Below are 20,629 nucleotides of genomic sequence, written 5' to 3' on the forward strand. Positions count from 1 at the left end.
AATTCTGTTATAAAATCTGACAGATAGGCAAGATAATCACGGTTCGTGTATGGAACCATCTGAGATCTGGTGACGATTGAATGTGCCAAGAAGCATTTTTTTATCAATTTGCGAATCAAATTATTTAATTCACAAAGTTTATGCAAGAGTAAAAAATAGGAAATCTTTTCTATTACTTCTTTTCACATTCATTTATCTCTATCTATAAGACGGATATAAGATTTAAGTTGAATTGCTACCCCCATCTACTTGATTTTTCTTTGCTAACGAAAGAATTGTTCGTTGATAGGGTAACTGTACCAGTTTTCGGCAGCTTAGTGCAGCTGCTTGGTGTAAAATAGCAAAAATAATGTTATTTGGTATATTTTGCTTTCAAAGTTATGTTAGTTTGGTTGATAAAATACCCTAGTATGTTGTGATTTTCACTTTTATGAGTTTTAGATAGCTTTTCGATGAAATATTCATGAAAATGCAAACATTGGTTTTGCTCCTATTTTCGGCAGAATGTTCCTATTTTCGGCAGATTTTGTTCCTATTTTCGGCATCGCGAATATACACTGAAAAACGTTTGTTTCGATGTAAATAATTAGGATAAATTATTTAGATCATTTTAAAACTGCTTTATCCCTTAAAATATTCATTAAAACTGGTTAAATAGTTAATTTAATGTTAACAATTTTATTTATCGTACTGTCAGTTTTTGACGTCTTTAGGCTGCAAAATGCTGATGATGCTGTCAGTGACGGTCATAACAAAAACTAACAGCAAAACAATAACCAAAAGAGTTCCCGCTTTCGGCAGACTATCGTAACTGAACCATGCTTGTATTCTACCTTTTTTAATGTGCTTCAAATTTTAACATTTTCAATAAAATTTTAGTTATATTAGGCTGTCTTAATATTGCGTTAAAATTTCTTCAGCATTTACATCTGATCTCACATAATTTTGAATTTCAATCGGGTCGCTATGGATTGCCAACCACAATCGTATCAGAAGCCCATACAAATGCAGTTGCAAAGGATCCAAACATACGTAGAAATGATCCATTGCAATCGTTTAAATGCACATGCATTGCAATCCATATCAATCGGATTATGATTCAAATTTGGATGACTATAGGTGTACACAGCTTGTAGCGCAGTGGAACCTGGCATAACGAGATTAATCGGTTTCAGGGATTCTCTCGTTATGTAATGTTATGTGAAAAACTCGTTATGCAGGGGACTCTTTTCCATATGATTTGAAAGAAAAGTGAGGTAACTAATTACGGTTATAAATAGTAAATTATCAAAATTATAGAAATAATTAATGTTAACCAAATGCGCTCTATATTTTACATAAGCTCGCTAAAATACATATCCTGAACGTAAAAAATATTGATCGCTACTCGAGAATTTACTCGCTGTGAGAGGCATTTGTTGAGTTTTTGAATTTGCCCGTAATGCGAAAGATTAGTAATAAGGGGTACGCTTTATTAAGGTTTCAACTATCATTTTTAACACCCATATCAGAGAGGAGATTATAATCTTTATAACTTACTTTTCATAATCAAATAATGTTTTAGGCAGATAAAAAACCATGATAAACACAATTAAAATTCTGTTAAGGAACAAGATTTCATTTATTGCACTTAACTATAATAATTTAATTCGACTATAGCACTTTTTTAAGTTATCACATTCGTTTTCCTTTAGCAATCGAGCTTCTTTCTTAGCTTTTTGCTCCGCTTCTCGTTTTTCCTTGGCTTTCTGGCGTAGCATAGCTTTTTTCTTCCGTTCCTCTTGCAGTCGAAGTTTTTCTTCCTCTTTGCGGTTCATTTCATGCAGCCGCTCGCCTGCAGTAAGAACTGGGTAGTAGCGCAATTTAAAATTGCGATGTTTTTGACTTCGGCAAGGTGTGGGGGGCAAGTTGAAAACGTCTGAAAATGGCACATTTTCCTTATTTTGAGCTTTGTCTGCTGTATTAGGGTCTTCAAACAATTCTTTCACCAGACGTTCCATGTTGCTAGATCCTTCTGAATTTGGGGGCTCAGCCTGTTCCATGAACGAGTCATTTTGATCAATCTGCTGCTCTATTGGTGGTTCAGATGGTTCGAAAAAAACGTTTTGATCTATGGAACTTTGTCTGTTCAGTTCGATTGGAGAAAATGGTTCAACGGGCTCGATAATCAGGTCTTCACATGCAAAACCATGTGAATAATGTTGAATCCATGATGTTTCCCTTGTGCAAACTGTTTCACTGTAATGGTATTGTGAGTAGTTGTGCGATTCAGATGATATTTCGATTTCCTGGTTGTCTAGATTTTCATTTAATAATGCTGAATAATGTTCGGGCGATGTTGGTTCACTTGTATAGACTGTATCAATATTATGTTCGTGTGGGTGGTTCTGGGATTCAGATGGTATTTCCATTTCATAGTTACTTGAATGTGCGATGCTTTGTAAATCATAATCTTCCATATTTGATTCTATTGTAACATATGGCTTGATGCATTCTGTGTAAAAATATTTGATGCATCTTTCAAGGCGAGATAGTTTTGTAATGTCCTTTTTTGTAATTCGTTGCAGCGCTTCGTCACCAATCATGTCCAACGCATGGCACAGTTTGTCAATTGGAATTGATACATATTTTTTATCAGTGTTTGTATGTGTAGGTGTTGCTCTGGTATCGTCTGCATGTATTACATTTTCCGGAGAGGCTGTTTCTGATTGACTAGGGTCGGGATATAACTGTAATTTGCTTAGGCATTTAGTGAAGTCAACGTGGTCTGGGGTGAAGGGATGCAAACCACACACTCGGAATCCATTTTTTATGCTAGCTGTTTTTATACCGATTTTCATTGCTTTCTGTAGCATTTCGCCGAAATAGTTCAAGGTGAAATTTTCATTTGCATTTTGAAAACGCCATTGCTCCAGGGAATCTCTCCATGCGTCTTTCAGCGGTTTAAAAACGGCAACGTCAGCAGGTTGGGTGATGTGGGTTGTGTTGGGGTATAATGAAATTAAAATTATACCAAGTGATTGGCATTATAGGCAACTTCTATAGATTTATGGGATACATGGCCGTCCACAAAAAAATAACAGGAAATTTTGTGCCTTGTTTCACTAAACACGGATGAAACACTTTTTCGACGTAATTTTTAAAATTGTTGGTATCCATCCATCCACGTTCACTATGGCCTATACCCCATGCAGCCGGAAAACCTTGTAAAATTTCTCTTTTTAGTCGTTGCCCGGGAAATATGATGTGTGGATGCACAACAAATCCACTGGCGCTGAACGACAGCATCACCGTTATATTCTGCTTTGCTGGTGCTTTTTCAATTTCATATACATTACGTGACCCTTTTTGTGCAAGCACTTCCTTTGTTTTAGGATGCATATAAAACGATGTTTCATCTCCATTAAAAACTCTTGAAGGGTCTTGTAGAATATTGGCATAGCCGTTATCACTTAACCATTTGAACACAGATGCAAACCATCCTCTGATATCACTTTCACTCACTTTGCTATGTGCTGATGATACAGCTTCTGGTTTGCGAAACGATAGCTCGGGATTTCGCCTTAAAAATGCTTCAAGCCATTTTCTTCCTATATTATAAACATTACAAAAAGAGAAATTAGTTTTGATTTGTTTTTCTTACACGACATAAAAGCATACCAGGTTGATTATCCTTGAACGGCGTTATTTTTGAATTTAGTGTTATGTAGTCAGCTATTTTCCGTAACAAGTGGTTTCTAGTAACTGGAAATCCTCTTTGTTGCATTTCTATTATCCAGAGAGTAATTTGTTTTTCTTCGTCGTTAGTTAAAATGGATTTTGGTCCATTGGACGTTCCTAACTGCCACCGAGAACTAAGACGATACCCAAGTAGCACAATCCTGTTAAGAAACCGTTAAAAGTATGCCTAAAAGTATTACTTTTAGCTTTCCATACAGCAGTAATTTCAGGGCTTAAAACACTGCGTAACGCTTTCCTGGCTTCGTCAATGATTCGTTAAAAATTAAAATTTTGCCGGTATTTTTAACGAAAAATGTCAAACTCAACGAACAAATCGACAGAGATGGCTGTATTGCTCTGTCTCATTCTACATGTATTTTATAGATCTTCGTTAAGTTACAACAGAAGGTGTTAATATTTCATGGAATAAATGCATAAATTCACCACAAATACTTTTATTCGACATTTCATCGTTTTGTCACTGCATATTGTCACTGTATCACATAAGTTTCTTTCATTCCATGGGTTTCTTCCATTATATCAGCATGGAGGTCAGCTGCAGCAGTCGACGAAAAACATGATGTCCAAACGCTATCCAAATCAAATATGCTGCGGAATATAAAACATATGTAGCTCATGTAAAGATATTGGTAATATCAATACACTGACCTGTTATAAAATCATGATGACACACAAATTAAACAATAGCTGATAGAAATAGTCGCAGACGCTTGGTTTTGTTGTCATCTACACACAAGCTACACGCACGAAACTTGACGAACTTTTTGACATAAGAAATGGAGGCGCCATGTACGTGACCATATACAGTATGTCTCAAAAATTGTCGTTATCAAGAGCATATTATTTTGCCCAAGAAAATATACATTTTTTTGAAAATTTTTCTCATTTGCAAATATTGCAAACCCTATATCAAACTCTTCACTTGTATTATTTGAAAATATTATTTTTTTTTTAAATTTTTTTTATTATCACCGCAGATTTAAATAGAGGAATAAAAGAAAACACATAGTTTTCAAACAGTTAATAAAAAAAAATAGTTTGGTGTAAAAATAAATACGCATTATTACATAAATAAGAATGAAAAATGATTTTCCGAATATTGAATAAATTGGAAATGGTGTAGATAAAATTTGAAAAACACTGTGTGTTATATTAACCCGAATCGAAAAAAACGAGTGTAACGGAATACGTCGTTATGATGTAACGCTGGGAAATGTCATATTCTCTTAAGAAACTCTATTTGATTATTAAAGGCTTTAAAAAACTGTTAATAATCAAATAGAGTTTCTTAAGGCTACTTGGGTATTGAATTGTTGTTCGTGGCACTTTGAAACGCTTGCAAGCTTCAGCCAACCTCACATTTGAATGTTCGATGAGTTTAATACATTCACTTATTGCATTTTCATCGTATCTTTTCGTTTTATTCGCCATTTCAATAAAACTTAGGAAAACTGTTTTAGCCGTTGTTTCTTTTCTTCTCTCAAATTGCTATTGTGGTTATTTTGATGCCGCCTTCATCATCTTCTTTTTCTGGTAGGCGCCGCCTTCATGTTTTGACGTTTGATGTTGTCAAATCACACAGCTTTGAAACGTCAAAAATGCACATTTAACATTTACCTATTTTCGGCAGCTTTTTAAGAGAAAATTTAATAGTTTATCGAGTCTCTTAAATTCCCGAGCCCTTCTTATAAATTTTAAAACTAATTTATGAAAATTAACAATCAATCTTTGCAATTTTTCATGCTATAGTTTTCTTAATCACAAAACCTGCCGAACTATCGACTGACAGCACATCGGACGAAAAAAACAGGAAAATTTTTATATTTCGAAAAATATCGCTGCAAAAGCGCTAAAACTTGGCATGTGGAGAGTAAATATGAATATCTTGATTTTAAAATACTTTAAATCCCATTTTATAACGCATTCTCGTAGAATTGTGGTATTATTCGCCACCTGCCGAAAATAGGTACACTGCCGAAAACTGGTACAGTTACCCTATTACTCTTTTTTCCAACGAAATCAATAAATACACAAAATGGCAATATTTTGGAGCTCCTACTGTGAAACGTCAAAGCAATCTGGCCACCCCGCCAAATGGGAGTCGAGTGTTGGACGCAGAACAGGCAAAAAAAAAATGAGCACAAAAAAGAGCAGGAGGCACTGCTCGAAACCGTCGCAACCGTGCTCAGCGGGTTGGCATTGGTGTTGACGCGAGACCGAACAAACGAGTTTTCTTCTTCTTGCTGTTAGTTTGAGGAATTGGTAAGATACATTGGTGGAATAGTTTTCTGTGTGTGCGCTGGTGGATTTTTTATGGATTCTATACTGTACGCGTTGGATAAAGTGTAATCTTGTGCAATGTGATTAACTGTGTACAGCCTAAATCGAAGGTGGGCACCGCGAAACGCTAGTTGTATGACCCGTTTAAATGTACTCGGTACCGTTCAACAGCAAAAGCAACGGAACGGAAACAAAAGAATGAAGGAAATGCTTCGAGATTGAGATACACGCTCCAGTCAACCATCAGCTCGTCTTTGCCTGCCCATCAATCAATACAGCAACGTACTTAGAATGTTTCAGACGGGATAGTGATTAAAAGTGATACGAAGAAAAAAAAATCCTTTTTCCATTGGTTAAAATTCCACATACCACAGGCTAAGAACAATTCTATGGTGCATTTGTGTGCATCGCGTTAAGAAGGTTGGTGCAGGTTTCAGTGTGTACGTGCGCACGCTGCTCAAGACGCGTTGAATGCTTCTGGGAGCGTATGTACCCTGTACGTAGGTGTGTGTGTGAGTGTGATGCTGCTGCTATGCTTGCGTTGATCTATGCTGTCAATAGTTTTGCCTGTGTGATGTTCGTAGAGCGAGATTTGGAAAGGAAAATGCAGTGCTGATTTAAATTACCTTCGGCAGCAGTGCTTCATCACCCAGTCGTCGCTCGTTATTGTAAATCTTGCGACGCGCGAATAATTGTAAGCTTTAAGCGGGGCCATTTCCCATGCCCCTTTCTGACACTCGGTGTGGTGTTCTAGGGCACAGTGCAGTTGGGCGTTTCTTCCCGTACTTAAGTATGCCAGTGCGAGATCGTACGGTAGATAGAACAAACTATGGTACAGTAGCCATCTAAACCCACCCCCATTGCACCAACTACGTCTGGGCCGTGTTCCGAAACAGCGCGCAAAGCACGGCAAATGGAACGGGACAGTCAGCCTTCTTCAGGGTCGCAATGCAGCGATCAACCCCAGCCGCCAGCAAAAATGTTCCAGGAAAAAATCCAGCGGTACGTGCGTCACACAGCACCCGTACTGCGCTGGTGGATAGCTGCCAGACAGGACGGGCTGCCCGCCGTCACTACCTGCACAAAAGCCCACCAGTCGCGGAGACGGCCGCGCGGTCGGCGGCGAACGCCTGCATGGGGCGGCGGTGCGGCGAGATTGTTCTCGGCGATGACGACGGTTTCGATGCACTTGCTGCTGATGCTGCTGCTGTGCGTGAGTCGAGATTCCACCGCCGGGTCGGTGAGCGCGTACAGCTTGTCACCGGGTAAGGATATCAAATGTAAGACATGTTTTCAGCCAGCAAACGACGGTATACCACAATCCATTCTGCTTCTTCGATCCATTTGCTGCTTATAAGAAAACTAGATCCTTTTTGCTGTGCGTTCATTAATTATTAATACTAAAAATGCAATTGCTTGAATTGTTCGTGCTTTTTTATAATTAATCTCTGTTAAATCTCTTACCGAAACTAACTGAACATGGATTCAAATATGTGGTCGCGGTTTAATCTAACTTACCCATTTATGAAAAGTATTGTGGTTACAAAAATGCGCTATTCGACTTACTAAATGCTTTTATATGTGCTAAATATAGTGGATAGTGCAGCGATGTCAAGCTCATTTGATCCCGCGGGCCAAAATGTCTCTGAAAATACAGTGAAATATCTCTAAGATGTAGTCTCTTCAAGATGAATGGTTTTAAGATGAATTATCTCCCTAAGGCGAATATTCTCCAACCTGCATATGCGTTTTCCAACCAAAAGATGAATGATGATCTAAGATGAATTTTTAGGTGATAGATCACAACAATATTGGTCAAAGGATGCCATGTTTTTCCCGTGGTTTCTTGGATATTTCATAGCAACGCCTTCATTAGTTTTTCTCTACACCAATATCTCTCTAAGCTGACGGTTCGTTCACTGAGATTCACCTTAGAGAGATTTCACTGCAGTAGTTTTTACATGATGATATGATACTTACGAAGCTAAAACTTTGATTCAGTACGCAAAAATAATGTGCGAAAACTGGCCATGACTAACGCGCTTGTTCCGATACAGAGCAGTAAATTTTGTAACGTAAAGTTGATATTGCTGTCATTTTGATTTTCGATATTTTTAAGCTGGAATTGAAGCAGCGAATTCTTTCTGTTTTGTGCTTTCTTAAGTCCATAAATTATAACAGCTCGGTTCAGTCCATTTCAGATCTTCATTCTACAGAGAAGTGCAAGGTATCATACAAGTCCTTAGTATCTTAGTATGGCGACCAAAATCAGAGTCATAATCCTGTTGTTTATCTAATCACATTGGTCTTGGTAGGATGCCTGATGGAAAGCTTGAGATCGTTTGTAACATCCTATCAAAAGTAACTCGTGTTTGTGCTGACATCTGATGTCATTAGATTTCTAAACATTTTTCAGAAATATAATGTTCTATCGTTAGTATACCTAAACATGGGTTTGACCTTTTCCAAAATATTATGCCAAAACAGTGTAAGAGCTGGCGTTTTTCATTCCTGTTGGTTGAGTGATTTTGTCTTTTTCTTATAGAAATTGGGAAGGGTATAACATAATTTTAATTGTGTTTTTTTTTACCATTTTACTAGAATTGTGCGGAATTGAATGCTCTGTTTCAACAAAATAGCCATGTTTGATTTTCCTTCTATGACTACAACAGTTTTTGGAAATCTTATCTTTTTTATGCATATATGCATATAAAGAAGGTACAATAAAACACCGACAAGGGTTTTACGACTTCATGTTTCAAGAGTCCGGAGTTGACTGACATGTACTGTAGAAGCAGAAATGTTTCTTCAAATAAATGTTGGCTCAAGCGGTCGCGGGCCAAACCAAAAGACCTTGCGGGCCACATTTGGCCCGCAGGCCAACAGTTTGAAATCTCTTATACAATGGATCTTATTGTGAGAAGTTCAATATTTTTCAATGGCATGGTTGTTAGTCAAAGGAAAATGCTGCAACCTTCCTTTGGTTTGTTTTTTGCTGAAGAACGAAGAAAACTCGAAAAATGTTTTCCAACATTAGTCTTTACTCGCCTGTATAATGCTTATTCTAATATGTTTAAAACGTAAACGTTCAATTTTAGTAAATGCCCATGCTTTCATTAACCATCGCCATTACTTTAATCTATTGCTCTTATTTGAGTTAGTTCGTTAGTATTTCTTGGTTAACCCTAAAAATGGCCAAGAAATATGCGACACAAGGAATGCAATCTAGTCACACTGTGTACAGTAAATGTATTAATAATTCGTTTCAGATACTCAACTTCAAGCGCCACGGTTTACCACCCAGCCATCGTCATCCGGTTCGATTGTGAATGAGGGCCGAACGAAGATCCTGCAATGCCACGCTTTGGGTAAGTTTGTAAATTATACCTTTACCTAGGTGACTAAAATCAGGAAGGTACGAAACAAACGCTGCACTTCGCCAACCTCCCATAGAAGTGATGGATGAATATCACTTCAGAACGAATTTTCGACGATTTCGACGATTTTCAATTACTACCCGACAACTACAAAACAAACAATTCATTGTTCCAAGCGCAACGTTTAAGCCTTTAGTGTTAGGTTTCATGAATCTTTTGTTGAGATTCATTCATATGAATCTTCAGTGATGAATGATTCTAATCTCGAGTTGAATCTTCAAAGATTCATTAATCTCCAAAGATTTACAAATCTTCAAAGATTCACGAATCTTCATAGATTCATGAATCTCCAAGGATTCATAAATCTTGAATCTTGATAAATCCATTAAAATTCATATATCTCAAGGGATTTATGAATCTTTAGAGATGTATGAATTTCCAAATATTGAACTTGCCTAATCCCACCCAAAACATACCCGCCGTGAGTTCAAGCCTCGCATATACCGTCTCCTCGTAGCAAAACAAATTATACGGCTGCTTGGTATTGGCCAGAAGTCTCGAAAACCTGTATAGGCTGGCATGACCACGTAGTTAGTTACGCCAAGAAGAAGAATATTAAAAATCTCATGCTCTATGGAAGTTTGGAGATTTATGAATCACTTTAGATGAATTTGAATCAGAAGTAACCAACACTATAAGCGTTTAGGAAAATATTTAAGAATAAAAAAAACAAGCACACAAAGCTTGTCACACGTGAGAGTGTTTTATGAACTGTATTTAAAAAAATTGTATTTCATTCATTATAGGTTTCCCGCAGCCTACCTATCGTTGGCTAAAAAATGGCGTCCCAGTAGGAAACTTCAGCAGCAGCCAATATTTGAAGATATTAAATATTACGCGAGATGATGCCGGTTCTTACCAGTGCGAGGCGTCCAACAAGGCTGGCACCATCTTCAGCGAAAAAATTGACGTTGTTGTTGCCTGTAAGCATATGCTGTAGATAATCCGTTTATAGGAATCAATCTATTTTACCATATGTTTCCTTTGCACGTTTACAGATATGGGCGTGTTTGTTGATCAGTCGGAAAGCATAATATCGGTAGCGTCGGGCTATCCGGCTATACTAAACCTTTCCTTCATTGAGTCCGTCCCGTCTCCCTCGGTTACCTGGCAAACCGACGAAGGGCCGCTAGAGTATAACATCAAATATGCGCAAACGTCTAGCAACCAGCTCATCATCCTGAGCGCCGACGAGGGAGACATTCGCGCATACCGTGCACGTGCCTTCAATACTCAAATCGGTCGCGAAGAAAGCACCGGTTTCGTGCGGCTGAATGTGACCGGCAACCCGTACACCGAGATTGCGCCGGAGATTATTGTGCACCCGCAGAACACGAAGGTGGTCCGGGGCGCGCAGACGGTCGAGCTGGAGTGCATTGCCAACGCACGACCGCTGCACGAGCTCGAAACCATATGGCTGAAGGATGGTATACCGATCGAAAACACTGGCATCCATTACACGCAAACCGATCCGTGGAACCGTACAGTCACACTGCTGCATGTCAACCTGACGCACACCGGTGAGTACACCTGCCAGGTGCAGATGCGCACCGGCGGCCATCCGATCGTGTTCTCCATGGCGCAGGTAACGGTGCAGGAGCCACCGACGTTCGTGACGCCGTTGCGCACTGAAACGTTGGGCGAGTACGGATCGCGCACTGTGCTGGCGTGCGATGTGATCGGTGAACCGCTGCCTAAAATAACGTGGTTCAAAAACGCCTGGCCCATCGAACAAGTGGCTGGCCGGTACACGGTACAGGACGATAACTCGCTAGAAATCTACAAGCTGGGCATGGACGATACGGCTATGTTTCAATGTCTAGCAACGAACGAAGCGGGTGAAAAGTCTGCTTACACTTGGCTTAAAGTAAAAAGTAAGTAATGGTTACCATGGTGCATCAAAGAATATGCTAGTAAAATGTTTCTCTTTTCTTCCAGCTTCAATCCCCTTTATGGAGATTCCGCCGGTGAATCAAACGATTCTTGATGGGAAAGATGCAACGATGAACTGCCGAGCAATTGCAGCTCCCACACCCAGCATCCAATGGATATTCAATGGTATGTATCCAAGTACATTTATACTATTAGTTAAACATGGGCTAGACTGAATGATCTACGTTGCGACACCAGTTACGTCCGCGTGAGCCTTGTCATGTTTAAATCAATTCAACCTGACCTACAATCCAATTGATGGTAAAGTTTCCGTCTTCATTAGTCTCCAGACGCAGACTTATTGTCAGCTCAGTTTGGCCCTTGTACATTACAGGTTATAGAATTTACAGCCAAAATGCTTTCAGCAAAATTTACTAAACTGTACTTAAAAAAAGAAGATGACAAATGCTCCAAATACACCTTAATAAGAGAGAAATAGTCCTATCATTTCATCCAGCAACAACCCGTTAAAGAGACCCATTTCTTCCTTTCAGATACATATCCCATAGAGACTTCCTCGCGGATGCAGATACTGGATTCGGGGGATTTGCTAATTTCGAACGTGCGTGAAACAGATGGTGGCCTTTACACATGTATAAGAGAAAATGAAGCCGGTCGTGTGATAGGATCCGGTTATTTGACTGTTCTAGGTATGTCATGTGGCAAAATCGGCGTGTCTGTTACATTAGAAACATTGAAGTAAACTTGTTCCTACTATATCCGTACTTGCAGTTCGTACGCAAATCAATCGCCCACCCGCTGATACGACCGTGCTACTTGGACATTCGGCTGCACTGGAGTGTGGCGTTTCCAGTGATCCCACTGTGCCTTACAACATCGATTGGTATCGGGAGCCCAAGTGAGTGTTTTGCTTGTTACGAACACACAAGTGTGGCCTGCCATGCAGGAGATTGATTCATAACATATTCATAACCATTTCAGTCGGCTGCCGATCAAAAACAGTCAACGGATTGGAGTAAAAAAGGATGGCACTCTCGAGATTACTGAGGTGCGTCCCTCGGACGTTGGCCAGTATTCCTGCATTGTAACGTCCCCCGGTGGCAATGAAACGCGCTCAGCAAGGCTGAGTGTCATCGAGCTGCCATTCGCTCCGTCCAACGTGCAAGCAGTGCGACTGACCACACCGCAGAACCGCGCCATCAACGTGTCCTGGACTCCCGGGTTTGATGGTAACAGCAAGATAATTAAATTTATTATTCAGCGCCGCGAGGTACCGGAGCTTGGCCCACTGCCAGACCCTCTGCTGAATTGGGTGACCGAGGTAGCTAACGTATCTGCGCAAGCAAAATGGATGCTGTTGACGAACTTGAAAGCGGCAACTGCGTATCAGTTCAGGATCAGCTCTGTAAACCGAGTCGGTGAAGGTTCACCATCCGATCCGAGTAACGTGGTGAAGCTACCCCAGGAAGGTAAGTTGTGATTTATTTATTTATGCATTTAATTTCTCGTTGTATATGATAATTTGCTGCAATGCTTTATTTTGTGAATTTTGGTCTTTAAACTAAATAATAACCTACCTGTATATGATATAGCCTAGGGAACTAGAATCTCTTTTGTCTATTGATTTTTTTCTTCATCCTAGCTGCCTTTGAAAAAAATATAAATTTATAAATGGGAGAAGATTTATACAGGGTTTATCAGAGGTTCTTATTCCTATGGGATACTTTCATGACTCTTTATTACATGAAATGAACTATATGTGTTGGGAATTGGACTCTATAGCTTTTTTGGACAAATCCAACTGGAATTCATAATAAGCCTGTTCAAAAAGGGTGCAGTAGAATCCAATTCCCATTATATATAGTTCACTTTCCATAACAAAGAGGCAATAAAGTATCCCACAGCTATGAGAACTCTTGAAATACCTTGTAAAAGAAAGCCAAAACGATTAGGAATGTCAAGCAGGCGATGAAAAAAAACATTAAAAAATGCAATAGATGATTTTTTTTGTGTTAGTCAGTTGCAATAATTTCTGACGGATTTTTTTAAATAAATTTGTTTGGTTTGATGTCGGAAACGATTATTTTGCATCGTTTCTCGAATCTATAGAACACGTAGATGAGTTCACGCCCAAAGCTCTACTACTCGACATGTTTCTATGGTAACAACAAATTTGCTGTTAGAAGTGAGGTCCTGTAATCGATAAGTACACCTGTTTTGGTTGCTAAGTAATGTTCAACTCGACGTCGATTGCAAGAATGGAATAAGCCTGACAGATCGAACTTCAGAGTAATTCAAATGCCACCTGCATGCTAATGCTAATTTTTTTTTATTGTACATTTATTTACAACAGCTCCGTCCGGTCCGCCAGTAGGATTTGTTGGTTCAGCGCGTTCCTCGACGGAAATCATTATACAATGGCAGCCACCGCTTGAAGAGCACCGCAACGGACAGATCCATGGCTATATTATACGGTATCGACTTTTTGGATACAATGAGAGCCCATGGAACTATCGTAACATCACGAACGAGGCTCAACGCAACTATCTCATTCAAGAGTTGATCACCTGGAAAGACTACGTGATCGAAATTGCCGCATATAACAACATGGGCGTTGGCGTGTACACTGACGGGGCCAAAATCAAAACGAAGGAAGGTGTACCGGAGGCACCACCCACAGGCGTGCGGGTACAAGCAATCAACTCCACCGCAATCCGTATCTGGTGGACGCCTCCCAACCCGCAGCAAATCAATGGTATTAACCAGGGCTATAAACTGCAAGCCTGGCGCTATGAAAAGCCTCCGACTCTCGGCGCTGGTGGAGGTGGTACAGTAGCGTCGGGTACGGGTGATGACGGCAACGAGCTGATCGAGACGGAGATGAAGGTGCTTACCGTGCCGCCCAACTTGCTGGACCCGCTGGCCGAACAAAGCGAAGTGCTGAGCGGGCTGGAAAAGTATACCGCGTACAATATCACTGTGCTGTGTTTTACCGACCCGGGCGATGGCGAACGAAGCGTCCCGGTGGCGGTACAAACGCTCGAAGACGTGCCCGACGAGGTGAGCTCGTTGCAGTTCAGTGGCGTCTCCGATCGGGAGGTGACCGTAACGTGGGACCCACCACGACGCACCAATGGTGTACTGCTGGGCTATCAGATCCGTTACTATGTCAAGGATCTGCCAGAAACAGCCCGGTTCGTTAATTTAACAGCAACTCAGACGCGCTTCAAGGTGACGCATCTGACGGCGACTACGCATTACACGTTTGAGGTCAGCGGGTGGACGGTGGTAGGTGCTGGGCCACCAAAAGTTGCCACCATACAGTCCGGCATCGAGCCCGTGCTGCCCCATCCACCCTACCAGCTCGCACTGTCGAATATTGAGGCGTTCTCGGTGGTTATCCAGTTCACTCCCGGCTTCGACGGCAACTCGTCCATCACGAGCTGGATTGTGGAGGCACAGACGGCAAGGAATCTCACGTGGTTTGTTGTGCACGAGCTGCAGGACCCGGACGCATCTACCGTGACCGTGCTAGGCTTGACGCCCTTCACAACCTACCGGCTGCGCATCATCGCCTGCAACGTCGTGGGCCGATCGGAGCCATCGGAAGCGACGAAGGATTTTCAAACGATTCAGGCGCGCCCGAAACACCCGCCGTTCAACGTGACGGTGCGAGCGATGAGTGCCACCGAGCTGCGGGTGCGCTGGATACCGCTGCAGCAAACGGAGTGGTACGGCAATCCGAGAGGGTACAACATAACGTATCGCAACATTCACGAAAGCGAGACATTTGGAGCGTCCGAGTCGCTCGCCACAAGCCTGGAAGATTCCGAGAAAAGCATCTGGTCGTCTGGGCGCAGCGTGGTGATCGAAGACCCTACCGCCAACTCGCACGTGCTGGATGGATTGGAGGAGTGGTCGGTGTACGAGATCGCTATGACAGCGGTGAACGAGGTGGGCGAATCCATTGACAGCCCACACGCCTTTGAACGTACCCGCGAGGCCGTACCTTCGATGGGACCGGCCGGGGTAGAAGCTAATGCCACCTCGTCCACGACCATCGTAGTGCGCTGGACGGAAGTACCGAAAGTGCATCGTAACGGCCAGATCGAAGGCTACCGTGTGTACTACGGGTCCGTGGCCGGCCGGACGCCGGTGCTCCACAAAACCATTGCCAACAACTACACCTTCACGACGACGCTAACCGAGCTGAAAAAGTTTACCCAGTACGACATTCAGGTCCTTGCGTACACTCGCCTAGGCGATGGTGCACTCTCCACGCCGCCTGTGCGCATTCAAACGTTCGAAGACTCGCCCGGCGCACCGTCGAACGTGTCGTTTCCGGATGTGTCGTTCAGCATGGCGCGCATCATATGGGACGTGCCGGAGGAACCGAACGGCGAAATTTTGGCCTACCGTGTGACGTACCTATTGAACGGTTCCCAGAATCTTAACTTCACGCAAGAATTTCCACCCTCGGATCGCACGTTTCGGGCCACCCAGCTGCTCGCCGAGCGCTATTATCTGTTCAGCGTGACTGCGCAGACCCGGCTAGGGTGGGGGAAGACGGCGGCCGCCCTTGTCTACACCACGAACAACCGGCAGATTCCGCAAGCGCCCTCGGCTCCGCAAATTTCACGGTCGCAGGTTCAGTCGGAGCAGATCACCTTCAGCTGGACGCCCGGGCGAGATGGGTTTGCTCCACTGCGCTACTACTCGGTACAGCTGCGCGAAAACGAAGGCTCCTGGATGCTGATACCGGAGCGCGTTGATCCGGACGTAACGTCGTACACGGCGACCCGGCTCAAACCGCACACTTACTACCAGTTCCGCATACAGGCGACGAACGATCTTGGCCCTTCTAGCTACAGTCGGGAGAGCGTTCAGATTCGGACGCTGCCTGCCGCTCCATCGGAAGGCATAACGGGGTTGAAGGTGGTCCCAATCACTACCACAAGCGTCCGCGTGCAGTGGGTAGCGTTGCGCCCTAGCGCATGGAATGGTGACGCCGAGACGGGTGGTTATCGCATACTCTATCAACCGTTGTCCGACTTTCCCTCCACACTGCAGAGCACACCCAAGATGGATGTGCTAGGCGTGAATCAGGTTTCGGCTGTATTGGTCGACCTGACGCAGGATCGCAATTACGAAATCATCCTGCAACCGTTCAACTCGCAAGGCTCGGGACCACCATCGTCCCCAGTGGCGGTTTACGTCGGGGAAGCCGTCCCAATCGGTGAACCGCTCGACATCGAAGGGAAAGCAATTTCATCGACCGAAGTGTCGTTGCGCTGGAATCCCCCGCAGCAGAACACTCAGAATGGAGAGCTACTGGGCTACAAGATATTTTACCTAGTGACCGACTCATCCACGCAAGATCTCGATCCGGTACCGGCTGCTGGTGGAATTAACAATGGAAGCGTCGCGCGGCGGAACAAACCGCCCGAGGAAGAGATTGAGGTGGTGCCTGCTTCATACAACACGCACAATCTTGTGTTTCTCGACAAGTATACCGAGTACCGTATTCAGATACTAGCCTTCAACCCGGCCGGCGATGGGCCGCGGTCTGCTCCGATAACCGTAAAGACAATGGCTGGCTTGCCTGGACCTCCAACGCAGCTACACTTCTCGGATATCACGATGAACAGTCTTACGGTGAGCTGGGATTTGCCGCGCAAGCGCAACGGACTTATAGTCGGTTATATCGTAGCGTACGAAACAACCGAGGACAATGAAAGTAAGCACGCGATAAATGCTAAGGCTAGCGCATACACTAGTTCGAACATTTGTAACACTATTTTCTTTTCCGTTTCGATAGAATTCAGCAAACAGGTGAAACAGAAGGTGACCGGTACGAGCCTGATCGTGCAGAACTTGGAGGAAGAGGTGACCTACACGTTTACAGTACGCGCGCAAACCATCGACTACGGACCGGCAATCAGTGGCAATGTGACGACCGGGCCGCAGGAAGGTTCGCCGGGCTCACCCCGGGATCTTATGATCTCAAAGTCGCAGGCCAGTGTGCAGATGCACTGGATCAATGGGCAATCGGGCAAGGGCCCCATTCTTGGGTATTACATCGAGTCGAAGAAAAGAGGTAGGTGCAAATGACTTCACCAGTGAAAAATTTATCCTTTTACTCATGAATGTATTATTTTTATAGATGATCTGCGCTGGGAAACTGTGGCACGTTCAACAAACGGACCGATTCAAGAGTTCACTGTCAGTTTCCAGAATCTCTTACCATCAACCGCGTATAAGTTCCGAGTAATCTCATACAACCGTTACGGTATAAGCTGCCCCGTATATTCAGACGATGCTGTTCTTACACCTTCGAAGCTATATCTGGAATACGGCTACCTACAGTTGAAACCCTTCTACAGGCAAACTTGGTTTATGGTAGCACTAGCGGCTACTTCTATCGTGATAGTCATCATGGTCATCGCTGTCTTATGCGTTAAGAGCAAAAGTTACAAGTATAAGCGTAAGTATTTGTGTTGCTGTGTCTCTGTTGGGATTATAGAACTATATAGTGTTGCACAAAACTTAACAAATTGCTCAACTCCTGTCCTATCCTATTTTAACAATGCAGAAGAAGTTCAGAAAACACTAGAAGAATCGATTGCAATGTCCATCGACGAACGGCAGGAGTTGGCCCTCGAGCTTTATCGCTCGCGCCATGGTGTGTCAGCGAACGGTGCATCAAATGGACTTACCGGTGTATCCGGTACAATGATCCACAGTACGCTAGGCCGGCGTACTGGCACAATACTCAGCAGAAAGGGCGGCGGGGGAGGATGTTCGAGCACGGCAGCTGCAGCAGCAGCCGCCGCATCGTTGGGCAAGTCCCCGCCCCGGCCCTCACCTGCCTCCGTTGCCTACCACAGTGATGAGGAGAGTTTGAAGTGTTACGACGAAAATCCCGATGATAGCAGCGTCACAGAGAAACCGTCCGAAATGAGCTCCAGTGATTCGCAGGTGAGGCAAAACGTTACAGTGCAGGAGTTGGTTTTGCTAAAAAAATGAATTTTTTTTTAACAACTCTTTTCTTTTGTCCCTACGACCTCTAGGCATCGGAAAGCGAAAACGAAAGTGTCCGCTCGGATCCGCACTCATTCGTAAACCATTACGTAAACAACGATCTGTTGCGGCAGTCCTGGAAGCGGCAGAAACCGGTGCGCAATTATTCTAGCTACACCGACTCAGACCCCGAAGGCTCGGCGGTGATGAGTCTGAACGGGGGCCAAATTATAATGAATAATATGGCACGGTCGCGGGCTCCCTTGCCTGGCTTCAGCTCCTTTGTGTGAGAATTTTGTGATTGCCAACTTGGTCCACGCCATGGTTTTCTGCTCCCCATGAAAATATGCTAGCAAATTGGCAAATTACTTCCCGTCAGCGTGTAAACAAGGGCAGCACCAGTAGAACCAGTTCAATGGTCATACAGTTGCTGCATTCTGATACCAATCAAGTATCACGGTTTTTGGACCAGGGTTATGAACAAATATCAGCCTAGGCGCTTTTCTCAAATTATTTGTTTTGAATATCCTTTTTTTACAATAGAATACATATAGCATAGGCTACATAGCATATTGAAACCAGGGCGACTTTTTCCGGATAGACTGTTATTTGGTAGCATCAATAGTGTGCAGTACAGTTTCCCTTATAGATGAGAAAACCGAAATTTTACGCTTACGTTTGTAAAAAACGTATTGAACATACATGTCAAATCTATATTTTATCTCCTTACAAGCACAAAACTAGTTTGGATTTTTCGGTTTTTAGCTTTGCGAGTTCAATCAATATTTGTTTTAGTTAATCTTTTCGAATGCACAACCAATAAGTAATTGTTTGCATTTTTTTAAGGCTGAACAAAACCTGCCAGAAAGAGAAAGTCTTATTTCGTGTGTAGTTTTATATCGAGCGTTGACATTAGCTTAGTCGCCAATATAGCATTTAAAATGAGTATCTCTGACATGAACTTCCGTAGAAGTTGCCTATCAATCAAACAAACTGTTTGCATTTGGCAAAGTTGCTACTGTTGCTACTATTACTGCTACCGCGAAATAGGAAACCCTAGGAAATTATAGACGATGATTAGCATTATACAAATTATTGTACTGTCCCTTTGTCAGGCTGGCTGCAGCTACTTACATACTTAGAAATGAACTATGTGATAATCGTACTACTTAAGGATTTTAAAACAACGACAATCGAGCTCTAGCATCTTTACGGTGGTATCTCCTGCCTTTTCTGATCCCGTATTTTGTCATCATGGTTCAAGTTTTCAGATGCCAATTTTGCGTTGCACTAATCAAAAAACAAACAAAAAAAAAGTATTTGCGATTGCGGACCTATACACAACATATTACTTTATTGAAAAGATCTATGTTTTACACTAGACTTATAAATTTTATCTAGTATATGTCTATATTAAATGTGAATATTTGCAACCTAAGAAAGCCATTTTCATACATGAAATATACAAATAAACTTGGGACGGAAGAACCGTCTGAGGCTTTTACATTTGCTCTTTTAACACTCTCAAATATCACAATCTTTCAGTAAAGTAAAGTAATAAGTTCCAAGCGGCTTGGAAAAACAAAATCAACGCACTTTGGATTACAAATGAGCATGTCCAATAAGGGTGCCATGTAATCCACTTTCTATCACATAATATCCAATTAAATGACAGTTTTAATCAAAAGCATCAGAACTCCTGAAAAACTCTCCGGAGTCGTACGGAGTCGGAATGGTCCTGAGTCCTCCGGAGTCGTTTGGAGTCGGAGTCGTCCGGAGTCATTCGGAGTCGTTCGGAGTCCTCCGACTTCGTTCAGAGTCATTCGAAGTCCTCCGGAGTCATACGAAGTCGGAATCGTCCGGTGTCGTCCAGAGTCCTCCGTAGACGTATGGAGTTGTTTGGAGTCGGAGTCATCCGGAGTCATCCGCAGTCGTTGGAATCGGAGTCGTCTTGGGTCGGTCGGAGTCTTTCGGATTCCTCCGGAATCGTACGGAGTCGAGTTATTAAGGCGAGTTTGGAATCGTCCCGGAGTCGTTCGGAGTCGTTTGGATTTGGCTGGTAATAATTCTGAGTCGTCCAGAGTCGATCGGTGTCGGTTGGAGTCATTTTGAGTCGTTCGGAGTCATTCGAAGTCGTCCAGAGTCGATCTGAGTCGACCGGAATTGGAGTCGGTCGGAGTCAACAGGAGCCGTCCGGTGCAATGTGCCTGTGACCAGACATTTAATTCCGTTGTGTTTTTGTGTCTTTTACTTTGTGC

General features: G+C 42.8%; 2 protein-coding genes and 1 long non-coding RNA gene across 3 annotated transcripts; 1 reads left to right on the forward strand and 2 right to left on the reverse strand.

Moving 5' to 3' along the window:
* Nucleotides 1–1,634: 1,634 nt before the first annotated feature.
* Nucleotides 1,635–3,179, reverse strand: LOC120905517. The gene has a single exon (XM_040316365.1). It carries the CDS (start codon nucleotides 2,853–2,855, stop codon nucleotides 1,635–1,637), a length of 1,221 nt encoding a protein of 406 aa, XP_040172299.1. The 5' UTR covers nucleotides 2,856–3,179.
* A 911-nt stretch (nucleotides 3,180–4,090) lies between these two features.
* Nucleotides 4,091–4,493, reverse strand: LOC120906030. The gene is made up of 2 exons (XR_005739995.1): nucleotides 4,390–4,493; nucleotides 4,091–4,329 (listed from the first exon to the last, which is right to left on the reverse strand). It is a non-coding gene; the product is annotated as an uncharacterized LOC120906030 (long non-coding RNA).
* A 1,414-nt stretch (nucleotides 4,494–5,907) lies between these two features.
* Nucleotides 5,908–19,875, forward strand: LOC120905936 (protein sidekick). Its single transcript, XM_040317283.1, has 13 exons — nucleotides 5,908–7,301; nucleotides 9,291–9,389; nucleotides 10,205–10,381; nucleotides 10,457–11,332; nucleotides 11,397–11,516; nucleotides 11,885–12,040; nucleotides 12,123–12,249; nucleotides 12,333–12,820; nucleotides 13,705–17,088; nucleotides 17,170–17,448; nucleotides 17,515–17,835; nucleotides 17,944–18,329; nucleotides 18,422–19,875. The coding sequence occupies exons 1-13, from the start codon at nucleotides 6,935–6,937 to the stop codon at nucleotides 18,659–18,661; spliced, it is 7,020 nt and encodes a 2,339-aa protein (XP_040173217.1). The 5' UTR covers nucleotides 5,908–6,934; the 3' UTR covers nucleotides 18,662–19,875.
* Nucleotides 19,876–20,629: the final 754 nt, after the last annotated feature.

This window comes from Anopheles arabiensis, chromosome X (assembly GCF_016920715.1).
Source record: "Anopheles arabiensis isolate DONGOLA chromosome X, AaraD3, whole genome shotgun sequence".
In the NCBI taxonomy this organism is placed as follows: Eukaryota; Metazoa; Arthropoda; class Insecta; order Diptera; family Culicidae; genus Anopheles; species Anopheles arabiensis.